Raw genomic sequence first — 13,152 nt, 5'->3', positions numbered from 1 at the left:
TACATATGTATATATATGTCTATATATATATGTATATATATACGTGTGTATATATATATATATATATATATATATATATATATATATATATATATATATATATATATATATATATATATATATACATATATATATATTGTTCTTTTTTACGGTGGAGGAGTGCTTTATCTTATTATTAAAATATAAAAAGAAAATTTTGTGTTGCGGATATTAAATTTGTATAAATGATGTTTTTGCTTGTGTTTTGTTAACTTTATAGTATTCTAATAAAAAGAAGATTTTTTGACTCTCTTTATAGTAAGTAGATCTTAACCCAATGGGCACAAGACGTAATTAAGTCGTTTAAAACACGTAATAAAACGTATTGATAAGTATTTTGGAAGCGTAAAACACGTCTTGTGCCCACTGGGAAGTAATAGTTTATAGAAAGACGATTTAGCGTAGCCCATGAATATATTTTTATTTACCGATCTTTCTATTTTTATTAACTTGGATCGTGGTGGTTCAAACCATAGGTTTACGTATACCATACGCGGCGGTTCAATTTATGTATACTATACGTGGCGGATCAATTTATGTATACCATAAGTAGCAGTTTAAACCAAACCAAATCTTTCGCGATTTTGTTAAGAGTAAACAAATTAAATCTCCAAAATCACACAGATTAAAATTAAATTAAAACATGCAAGTTTGCATTTTATGCGGGAGTAGGAAAAACACTTCTAGTTGAGCAGTTTGAATAGAAAACATATTAGGATAAATAAAGTTTAATCTTTCTGGTTTCCTGATTGATCACAGTTTTTTACTTTTTCTGTCAACCGCTGGCTTGCTCTTTAACTTTTTTCTTTGTTTTCTGTTACCAACCAACTTAAATTGTGGTTTCTGGAGGTCTTATTGAAAGGAGAGAATTCATTTCGAAAAAATTTTTGTTTTTGTGATTTATTCCCCTTCTGTACGCAATCAGGCTCTAAATTTTTTTTTAATTTTTTTTTCATCCTTAAGTAAATACGGAGCTAATTAATAAGCACTAATTAATTAATTAATAGTATTAATTAATTAATAGCATTAATTAATGCTATTAATTAATTAATTAATAGCATTAATTAATGCTATTAATTAATTAATTAATAGCATTAATTAATTAATAGCATTAATTAATTAATGAGAGTGAGCTTAGCATTTTTTTAAAAATAATCTAGGTTTTTAGAATAATATAAAAGCTTTGAACAAAAGAATTTTCACGTAGTTCTTGGTGAAACGCTGTTGCTATGATTTTGTTTGAGATATATTTTGAAATCTGATTTCGAAACTATTTGTCTCAATCTATGAAGAGGTTTGCTGGTGAAAATGATAAGCTTACGTAAATCAGTTAAAAATCACGGAACAAATTTCTTTTGAATTTTATACTAAAATGTATTTGCTAAAAACTAGTTAACAAAAAGATATTGAATAAAGAATGCTCTATTTAAAAAGAAATGAATGTTATAAGCTTTTAAAATTCGTTGGTCGTACCAAGGTTTAGGATCAACATTTTAGGCACCTCGCTAACTGAGCAAATATGAGGTATTTTTAATTGCTTAAATAGTAAAAAAATAAATAAAGAGCTGTTGAACGTAGATACAAATCATTAATCAAAAACTATATGTTAAATATTTATAATAAAAACGATAAATTTTAAATATAACAAAAGCAAATATAAACCATTTTATTAAATTTACGCAAAACAAATTTATAAATGCCAAAGAGAACTTTAAAACAGAAAAACATTTACAACAATTTAGAGAATTATAAACACAATTTAAAACTAAAAAAGTAAATTTGAAACTGAATCACAAGCAATAATAAGATTGTGACACGTAATAATGACATGTGACATGAAATTGTAACTTAATTGTCATAACCAATGTCAAACAAAATTAGTATTCAAATAAAAACTAATCACCACCTACTAATTAATACTTAAGGTAATTAATTTTATTAGATGTTAATTTTTATATTGTCGATGTGATAGCTGGAATTAGTTTCAAATCAAACTGTGCTTTAGACAGTTCAAATCAAATTGTATTCTTAGTCGTGCACTAAGATGTTTCTCTGTCAACCTATTTCTAATTTATTATTTTTGTAACTTAAAAAGTAATTAAAGTTTAAAACGCGGCAAAATAATGAATTTATATTTATGTTTCATATGATAGCATCATAGTTTTTCGCATATTTAGATAAATATTATACTAAATTAAGTGACAATTATGTGAACCACATGTGTGCAGAAACAGATCATTAGATTATATATTGATCATAAACTAAAATAGAATTACGCTATTCTTTGCCACTTATAAACACAATGGCTACATATATACTTTTCTTGTCAGGAAAATTTGTGTGTGTGTGAGTATGTGTGGTCATTAAAGTGCTCCCAGAAGTCCTTACGGTCTTATCATAGAGCTCCGTGGAAATGCATTCAATTAGGAAGTTCGCGCCTTCTTCCTTACAAACCTCCTTACCAACGACCTCTTGGTTCTGAGCCAGAACTGTAACCAATGCGCTACGGCTGCTTATATATTACAAGATTATATATCACAAAAAATAGCATAAATATGTAGACTAAATTATTTGATGTTAATTTTTATATTATCAATGTGATTGCTTCGATAGGTTTAATAACAGTTCAAATTAAATAGAAGCGTTTGTTCTTAATCGAACACTGAGATTTTCATCTGTCTTTTTCTTTCAATCTGTCTATTTCTAATACAGTTTTGTTCTTAGTTTCATTATAGAAAAAAGTTGATTATTAAATTGGATTTTAATTTAGTATGTCAATCTAACTCCTAGTTCTGCTCAGGTTTCACTACTTCACAGTCCACATTAGATGGTCCACATTAGATGGACCAGTCCACATTAGATGGTATAATAAAACTCTAAATATTTTTCAATTAAAACGTCTCAAAATCTCTCTTTTTTATAAAAATCTTTTTTTAAATATTTGTCATAAAGTTTTCAAATCTTTATAATTCCTAAGTTTGACTTTTTTTACAGCAATGATTCAAACCAAATTCATGCCATCAATTTGCTTTGATCCATCAAATTTAAATGTTAATTTTAGCCAGCTGATTTGCATAATTAAACTTTTAAGACGGCACTTTATATATTCAATAAGTTGAGTTTTTTTAAAACATTTTTTTTTAACATTTAAATTGTTCATGTGACAGAAAAGATCTGTAAAAAATTTAAAATCCGAAAATCTTGTAACATTTCACATTCCACAGACCAATTTTCTTGATAAATAAAATATACTGTTTCTATTTTTACTTCAAATAAAACATCAACTTTATGTTCATCAGCATCATCTACAATCATTGGAATCACTAGGGTGGTCCGATAAACTTTTTTTTGAAATTTTAATTGGGGTTTTTACCAGTAATAAAATTTGATCTAAAAACCCTAAACACAAAAAATTTTAAATTTAGGACACTTTCAGATCTCCCACAAAACATTGAAAGTTAGAATAACGGATTGCGCAGGTGTTGCGCATTTTTTTTATCCACTAATTGTTATAGTTACCTAGTGGGTTTTACACAATTTGATTATTAACCATTAGAAAACAATTATACAAAATTTTATTAATTTACGACTATTTGTACATATCCCACAAAAGATTTATTGAAATATTAATAAATATACAATTAATAACGTCACTGAAATTTTATTTGTTTGTTTGTTGAAAATTAATTTCAAGTGATTTCTTTGAGAAATATGCATCTTTAAAGCTGTTTCGATGCTTTTCCACAACTTGAGCAAGTTGTTCTCTCTCTTCTGGATCAAAACATTTGTCTTTGATGTCTCCTATAAGCTTGATACCTCGCTCTGCAATATCGTTGACATAAGAAAGATTGCATACAAATTTTTTTGCGGCGCTAAAGTCCTCGAATTTGTTCCAATGTTCTGAAGGAACGTTTAGCCATTCTTGGGGTCTGTTTAATTTTAACAAATGAAAAAACTACTATGACTTTTTGCCAATAAAAGACAATAAAAAAGGTTTTTCTTCATCGCGCCAAATAATAATCGGAGTCTTCGGTTTATATGGAGTAAATACTTTAGGTCTTGGTAAGTTTATAAGTTTCTGACCCATCATAGTCTTTTCTGCATAACTCACAGAGTTTTTGAACAAGGAAAAGACTACTAGCTCCTCAGATAAGTATCCAAGGTGTCTTTCAAAAGACTTGATGGTTTCCTCTTCACTTTCAAGGTCGATTGATTTAAATTTCCTCATTAAATAAAAGAAATGCAGGTCATAAGCTGGAGCAGCAGAAGTAACAGCAGATTGAAGAAAGTACTTCGCGTAAAAAAGACAAATGTACTCAGCCATCCTCTAAACCTTTCTTGCTTCTTCATCAGTAAGTTCAAAAGTACGAGATAGTAGGAATATTTTTGTATAATAAATGGCTTTTGACATCCACCTTGCATGATGATCAGAACCAGCATACCGAATGAGTAAGCTCATTAAAAAAATAGAGTAAGCTCCACTAGTTTGCAATAGTCCTCACGATGAAATGTTTTTCTCTCCAAGCAATCCATTGCCCATTTCTTTACTTCAAGTGCTTGTTGAAATAAAAAACTAATTTGATCATGAGGCTAGTCCCACACTCTAAGTTCTTTTATATTCTTATTAAGGTTATGAAATCCTTCTATGAACCTTTCAAACAACTGAACTCTTGGTGATTGATTCGGACCACAAATAGCATTGGATGTTGCTTTTATAAAGAGCTCTGGAATATGATGTCTACATTCAAGTCGGAGTAGAGAACAACCAATTTGCTTCTCAATTAGAATTGTAGCTCCATTATACACTCCACAGTTTGCAGATGTTGTATCATAGACAAGTGTAACAACAGATGCTTTAATTGCCATTTATCAACTAGTTTCATCACTGAACAACATTGCGTTTAACCAGTTCCATCAACAATTTTAGGAGTACCTAGCAATTTAGGAGGTGGCCCTGCATACACAGCATGTCGCTCTTTCTTTTTTCCAGTAGCAAGCTTGAAAGTTTTTCCCAATAAATTTCCAAATATTCAGGTGGAATCCAAGTTTCTTCAATTAATTTAGCTTCTTCAATTCTGTTAGCTAATCTTGCTCTATGAACTGATGATTTAGAAAGTGTAACATTATTTAAAGCTGCTCCACCTTATGCTAAAATCTTTCCCAAAATAAGTAGCTGTTGTCTTTCACTAATACCGGATCCACCAGCAACTGTACACGTTTCTTTTAACAGTTCCCTTTTTGAAATTTTCATCGTTATCGCTGATTTGCAATAATGTTTTTTTTTCTTTTTCACTAAAAAACTTTTATCTCTTTCATCTTCTTCCGTAATATTTGAAGAAAATTTGTCACCCTCGTTGACTTCATTATTATCATTAATGGTTAAACATTTGAGTTGCTGTTTCTTATTATAAAGCAATTACTTTCTTTTCTTTCTTTCCTGATACAGTAGTTTGATGTAGCGTTGTCGTTCTTTTTCAGCAAGTATTTTGTCAACTCCTGCCATTGAGCCCACTTGAGGAAACTTTCGTTGGCTTTTTAGAAATTCCCAGTCAATAAGCCACTCGTCGTTACCAGAGTGTTTCAGCAATGTGTAAGTGTCTGTATGTGATATATCAAACAGACTGTCCAGTTTAATTGTAAAAGATGTAGCTTTTTGCTTTACTTTTCTTTCTTGTCTTCTGCTTTCAGGAATTTTTTCAATGTCTCATATTCTTTTACCAAACGGACAATCTGATCTTCTTGTTATGCTTCGTTGGAATACGAGCAGGTAATCAAAAGTTTTCAATAATTTTGCTAATTAGATGATTTGCAATGAGCCTTGTTTCTTTTCTAGGATTGTTTTTTCTCTCAAAAAAATAATTTTGCAATATAGCTCTATTCAATGGTAGCTTTCCTCCTTTAAATTTTTTTAATGAAAAACCAATAACCCAATGATTTAAACGAGAAGTACGTCTATATTTTTTATCGGCAATATTTTTGTTTATAGCAACAGCTGGAATATGTATCGAATGTAGTGAACGTTTTTTTACTGATCTAAGTACTGACTCTTCTGTATCAATAGATACACTAGTTCCAAAACTTTTACTAGGTCTACCAATCTTCTTTAGTATGGGAGCCATTATCGTGGTTTAATACAAGACTGAAGCTTGAGCGCTGTTATTGACTATACGTTTAGATATATACTTTGCAACATTAAAATAATACAGAATAAGGTTCATTTAAAACGTTGCAAATTAAACTTATTAACGTTGCGGCATGTTTTTAAGAACTATTGTAGTCTCAAGAGAATTAAGACTTAATGACTTCCTTAAATGCAATTTCACAATATTAAATTCATAATGGAACGAAAGTATCGATATTATAATGTTAGAAATGTATTGGAATAAGAGTAACTAAACTGAATTATGTTAACCAATATCTGTGGAGTTTTAAAACAAATCTCTTGTGGGATAAGTACAATAAGTCGTAAATTAATAAATTTTTGTAGAATTATTCCTTAGTGATTGTCAAATAAATTGTGTGAACCCAATTAAGAAAAAACAACAGTTTGAAAAAACAACTTTGCGCAACACTTGTGCAATCCATTACTTGAACTTCCAATGTCTTGTGGCGGATGTAAAGTTCGTTCTAAATTCAAAATCACTGGTAAAAGTCCAGGTTAAAATTTCAAAAAACAGTTTAAAATGTACCACCCCTTTGGAATCACGCACAATACACAATTGTCAACTACCAGATTGTTGGACAGAAAAACGAGTAAGCTTGTTCACAGAACAATGGTTTGTGGTAAAAGTTTAATTAATAAGTTTACAAATCTGCAAAGACTGTTTAAAAATTGAAACTTTAGGAATAGAAAACAAAAAACATATTCACGTATCAAATGAGTGGATTTCATGTTCGACAATTGCTGATGGAACTAAAAAAATTAAAGAATATTCCACTTCATGTTCACATTTAAAAATTCAAGAAACAGTTAATCAATTTAACAAGCAACTTTTATCAAATGTAATTAAAATATTTAATTTTAAAGCAATTAACATTACTATAAAAAATTTTAACACAGTTTATATTCTTGTTAAACGAAACAGACCATTGTTTGATATAAAAGCAGCTTTGGAATTACAAGAAGAAAAGTGCTAATACAGGAAATTGTTGACATTCCAGATGCACTACAACTAAAATTATCGATCATATAGCAATATAGATTAAAAAAACTGTTTTTTAAAGCATTATCAATCAAATAGCATTTATTTTAACCACCGATTGAAATTGGTACTAGATGATTTCATTATCAAAATTAAACAAGTAAATCATTTTCAACTATTTCTAGACAAAATATATGCAACACATCATCAGTCAAATAAAAACCAAGCTAAGTTGGAAATTATTTATAGTGATTTAAATTTAGAAATAATAAAAATTGGTTGCGTTTTTGGACCTTGTTGGGCATCCTGTAGCTTACAAGGAGCTACTGCTATATGCAGAGGCGATTCTACAAATAAAATAAGGGGAAGGAGGGTTGAATCCTTGAAAAGAACCGACTAGTTCCTTAAAAAAAGGTCCCCAAAATTAAATTTTACCCACCTGAATTTTGTCAAATACCCGACTACCTGACTATATACGTCGAAAAACCGACTATAACTTGAAAATCACCTTCTTTGGGGGAGGAAACCCCCCCCCCCCCTCCTCTTCCTAAAATTGCCTCTGGCTGTGTGGCGAACATACCCAACGTTGCATAAACATTTTGTCTAGTCCGATTCAAATTCAGGAAAGACTAAAAGTTTAGCTAATACACATTTTATTGAAGATTTAGTTTTAATGGTAGATATCTTAGAAGAATTATCAGTTAACACGCGATCAAGAAAAGCTAATTAACTAAATGAGCACTCAATAAGATATATATATATATATCTATATATATATATATCTATATATATATATATCTATATATATATATATATATATATATATATATATAGGACAAAGAACGCTATCATCTAAACAATATGTTTCATTCTCAACTTAGGTAATGAACGTTTAGTTTATTATTCTTTGTAAACGCATGTAAAGTAAAGAATAAAAGAATTATTCAGCACACTCTTGAACCATTGTCACACCTTTAATCTACTATGCGTACATAAATGACTAAATGTTTTATATTTTCTTCTAAAATTTTACTGCACTCAAATTTCGATAAGTATAAAAAGCTAACAAATATTTGTTTTGCAAATTATATGCAAGAGAAAACACTTGCAAATCATATGTAAATTCATTTAAAATTGTATATAATATTTAAAGATTCTGCCACTAAAGTGATGGAATGTTAGAATACTGTTATATACACACGTTATAATAAATGCACGTAACTATTTTATTACATTTAAATAACTTTTTTTAACAAAAATTGAATTTAAAAAAAAAACAAGTTTAACATAGACCGATAATTTCGATCTCAGTTTACAATGACGCATTTATTGTAATCGAACATATTAGTACTTTGTTTAGTTGTGCAGATCATTTGCAAAAGTAAGAATAAACTTATAAGTTAAATTTAATTTTTTTTGCGTGTTTCGCTTTTTTGTGATATTTTCAAGCAGAGCTACAAGCTTCTAAAAATGGGATGTTCAGCCAGCGTGCCTAAATCAAAGTTTGAAAAAAACAGCTCAACCGTTAAAGAAATCAATATCGATGCAAATATACAACGCGACAGTATTGACACGAAGGCACAACAACCTTTAAAAATAAACTGCGCTAATTTGGAAACAGAATCTCTAAAACTAAAAGGTAGTTCATTTTCATAAAGGTTCTAGAAATTCCTAAAGATTTTCTATAATTTCCTTAAAGTTTTTTCTCAAATATGATTTTTATGGTTGTTTTAGGTAACATAATTATGACGCCATTTTTATAACAAGTTTTCTTATATTCAAGATCCAAGGTTTTGCTACTTGTGTAAAAAGCTAACGAAGCAGAAATACAGTTTTTAAACTGATATTATAAGAAAAGAGTTGTTCATAGTTAACGAAAACTAAACGTTCTCTGAAAACGTTTTCTACATAATATTAAGATTTGAATCTATGTAATAAATTTTTTTTAAATTAAAAAAAGTTATTTAAAAAACGTTCAGACTAAATCTTGCCTAACATAAGATAAAAATATCAATAAAAACTTTTATGCGAAAATATGTGGACTATGTAAAGAACAAAGAAATAACTTTAAAAAAGTTTAAGAAAAAAATGTTGTTTTAAAAGAAATATCTAAAAAACAAACAAAAAAACAAAAACATTACAATTTTTTGCTCAATTCACATGATAGTGGCAACGAAAAAAGTTTAAAAAGTCAGAGTTCTCTTAATTTTTATCAAGTATTTAAGTAAATAAAACTAATGAAAATTTATTTGTCAAAACTCGTGATTTATTCAAAACTGATGTTTAAATTTCTAATACTAATCTTTAAGAAGATTTGAACTTTTATAAAAAGTAAATAAAAATGATATAAGATGTATATTCGGGAGAGACAAAAAAGTAAAAGAAAACTATGGGAACACTCTCAAGATTTCTGTTTTAATTCTGATTTATTTTCTTATATATATTTGTATGTTAGGGTTATGTAGAATTTTTTTTTCGTTGTGGCTTAGCGCATCGGTACCGTTGCTTTAATTTTTTTATCTTTAAAGTCAACTGTAGTAACACAGTAGTAAAGTTTGATTGGTTTATTTTAAGTCACGGCTGAGAATATTATTGGTTGATTTTAAAAGTTTTAGTTGTACGAACTTAAAAAGAATTGCGATTCTAACTTTGCACGTTTATCATTGTGGTATCTCATTGGTTTAACTTCCGAGGTGATGCGGGCTCGAGTCCCTTCACTAAGAAAAATGTTTTCAAATCAAAAAAAAAAAAAAAAAAAAAATGTTTTAAACTATTTATTATTGAAAGTTATTATTATTGTTGTATATTGAAAGTTACATTGATTTTTAATATTTACTTACATCGACTGATATAGGGATAGGCGCAGTAGAACGCACATACATCGATTAAGGATTTTGGTTTGGGCATGCATTCTTTAAATAAAAGAAAAAAAAATCAACCAATCAGAAATCACTATCGTGACTTAAAGGAAAAATTAAAGTGACGGTACCGTTCGAAAGCAACAGCGTTTTTTTAATATATGAGGCTCGGCGATGAGGCAAAATGAGCTTTCTTCTTATTCCAGCCATTAGTTTCGATATATGTATATGTAATGTAAACATCCTTTAACGGGGAAATAAACTACACAAAACAAAAGATCTTTCATTAATGATCGGTTGCTTACTATATTATTTGCTTTTAAAAACCTAAGAATTTATTATTTCAAAAAGAGAAAATTGAAAATCAAATTTAAGTTGACTGTTATTATGTTATTATAATTTGCTGAAGAAAATTTTTTTTTTTTATTTTAGTAAAAAATAAAAGATCGAAATATCTATTAATAAACGTTTTGAAATAGACTTTTGGTAAAAGTTTTTTAAAATAGCTATCGGTAAAAATCAGAAAAATTATTGTTTAAAAGTACAAGAACATAGAGTATAGCATGTATTCTTTTAAATCACAAATTTACTTTTTATCTATGATTCAACTTCATTGTTAAAGAACTTTATGTTCAACAAAAAATTGTACTTGTTAATGTTCATTGCACATGCAGTATTTATTTAGAATTGTAATTTATATGATTTTTGAGAATATTTTCCTTCATCTTTATGAGACTGGCAACTTAACTCATTTTTCTGAAATTAGTCATCTGAAATCAAAATCTTTATTCATCTTCCTGAGACCAAATCTTTATTTAATTAATGTTTAGTTTTGGAGGGTGCATTCAAATCAAAATATTTAATAATATATTTTAAGTAAAAATTAATAGATTAAAAGGCTAAAACTTCAATGTTAGAGGTCTTACGCTGTCTTTCTAAATGCTCATTTGTAGTTTTCTCAATAATTAAAGACTTTAGGTTGTTAAAACTTATCAGGTAAAATATAAAAAACAATTTAAATAAATTTGATATAAAAATTAAAAAAGAGGTAGTAAAAATTAAAAGAATGTATTAAAAATCCGAAAATGAAGATTAAGAACACACCACTGCGTATTTAACTTTTTTGTATGATTCTTAAACTTGAATAATGTATGTAAATGGGAGACGAGTTAATAATGTAATAAATCATTCTTCGAATGCTATAGAATTTTATTGTTACGACTTGTTTATAAGGTAAGTCTTAATTATTTTATATTTTAAGTTTTAAAAATATTTAGAAAATGTTTTTAGAAGAAATAAATGACCAAAAATGTTATGATGATATTGAAAAAGAAAATAATGAAGTACAAGTTTTTAATGAAAATGTTATCTCTAAAGAGTCCTTTGATAATGGAGAATCTTCCAATAAAGAACATTGTCAAAATGGAAGTCACGATATACTGAACGATGATGGAGATGTATTAAATAATAATTCAGCTGAGTTAACACCAAACAATTGTTCTATAGAATCTACTTTAGTTGAGACCTGTAATAACGGTTCTTCCCCAGTAGAAAACAATTTTTGTAACAACGAATCTTTACCAGTTGAAAATGACTCTTGTAACAACGAGTCTTCAACAGTTGAGACCTGTAATAACGAATCTTCAATAGTTAAAACCTGTAATAACGAATCTTCAACTGTCGAGAATAATTCTTGCAACAATGATGATAATGACGATTTAGAAATAATAACCTGTCAAAATGAAGAAATCCAACAAACTGAAATGGTTCCAAGCGAAGAGACAAATGAGCAAATAGTTGAAACCTGTTATAATAGCATAGAACAGTAAAAGTTTTGACAAAATACACATTTAATATTTTTAAAGTATTTTTAATACAAGTTTAGCTTACACTGCAAATTTATTTTAAATGGAAAATTTAAATACAATAGAAGATTAAAAAAGAAAAATCTATTTGAGAACTTTGGTTCATTAATTTAATCATAAAACCAATAATTCGTAAAAATTTATCCTATTTATTTGCAAAGATAATTTTTGATGAGAAAATATAACGCAGTTTCATTGCATACAAATCAATGAATGCAATTTCATTGCATAAAAATCCTCTTATGTGAACGGGCATTAATTTATTGACATTAAACATATCAAAAAAATTAATAAAAAGTCAATACATGTGTGTATTAGTGTGTGGGTGTCAGATAGTTTTGAGCTAATATTTTATCGCTTATTGTTTATCCCCAGTTTTTGGACTGCTTCGCTACTATTTCAATTAAATTAAAACAAGTCTAAAATGATCCTAAGCCCCAGTTTCTCATTTAGGCCAATGAGATATTACAGTTAAACCATAGATGACGACAGCTTTTCTTTTTTTTAAAAAAAAAAAAAAAACATTTTTAGCAAGTCTTACTTTGACTGAAACATTTCAGTTTTTTATGTGCCATTGCAACCCTAATGAAACTCATTGCAGCAGTGGCGTCGCTTGGGGAGTGCAGTTCCAAAATGAAAGAAACGCAAATACCACAGAACTGCTACTGCTCCTTTTTTTTTCTATAGCAATTTTTTTTTTATATTTGGAAATAGATATAGAAAACTTTTTTTAGAAATTGAAAATTGTTCCCCGTTCACTTCCAAAAACCCGTGTCGTCGGCGCTATTAGTAAAAGTCTAGATGGGGTGACACCAAAAATTTATTGCATTCTGAAAATTGTTTCCCAAAAATGCATGTGCCCCATTTTTTAAAATCTTTTTTGCATTATTTTTTTTCGGTGATCTACTTTTGTGTTCATACTATATTGATTGCGCTGGGTAAACTATGCTGCTATAGGTTATACGGTTTTTTATGTTTAATTCAATGGGATTTAAAATGAAAAATAACTATACAAACTAATCTGATAAGTTGCTGCAAGCATGATCTTTCAGTGATTTAACAAAATAGTCTAAAGTTTCCTTGATTGGAATTATTAAGCTTTCCTTACTTAATAAGTAATAAAATTAAAGGGTTGTAAAATAGTTTAGGTGCAATTTAAAAATACTTAGTAACAACCATAAACCTTAAAAATAATACTTAATTTATCAATTTTTAATCAATAAATTAAAAGAACGTCATAACAGTTGA

The 13,152-nt window shown here is 28.3% G+C and overlaps 1 protein-coding gene across 2 annotated transcripts; it reads left to right on the top strand.

The window, feature by feature from the left end:
* The first annotated feature begins 8,330 nt into the window (after nucleotides 1-8,330).
* On the top strand, nucleotides 8,331-11,999 carry LOC100206674 (myb-like protein D). 2 transcript variants are annotated; one of them, XM_065814139.1, is made up of 3 exons: nucleotides 8,527-8,820; nucleotides 11,330-11,666; nucleotides 11,697-11,999. In XM_065814139.1, exons 1-3 carry the CDS (start codon nucleotides 8,652-8,654, stop codon nucleotides 11,866-11,868), a joined length of 678 nt encoding a protein of 225 aa, XP_065670211.1. In that variant the 5' UTR covers nucleotides 8,527-8,651; the 3' UTR covers nucleotides 11,869-11,999. The 2 variants fall into 2 exon arrangements, with proteins under 2 accessions (XP_065670210.1, XP_065670211.1); XM_065814138.1 differs by having other exon boundaries at nucleotides 8,331-8,820; nucleotides 11,330-11,999.
* Nucleotides 12,000-13,152: the final 1,153 nt, after the last annotated feature.

This window comes from Hydra vulgaris, chromosome 12 (genome assembly GCF_038396675.1).
Source record: "Hydra vulgaris chromosome 12, alternate assembly HydraT2T_AEP".
Lineage (NCBI taxonomy): Eukaryota > Metazoa > Cnidaria > Hydrozoa > Anthoathecata > Hydridae > Hydra > Hydra vulgaris.
The sequence above is the reverse complement of the archived record's forward strand: the minus strand, read 5'-3'. Positions and strand labels throughout refer to the sequence as shown.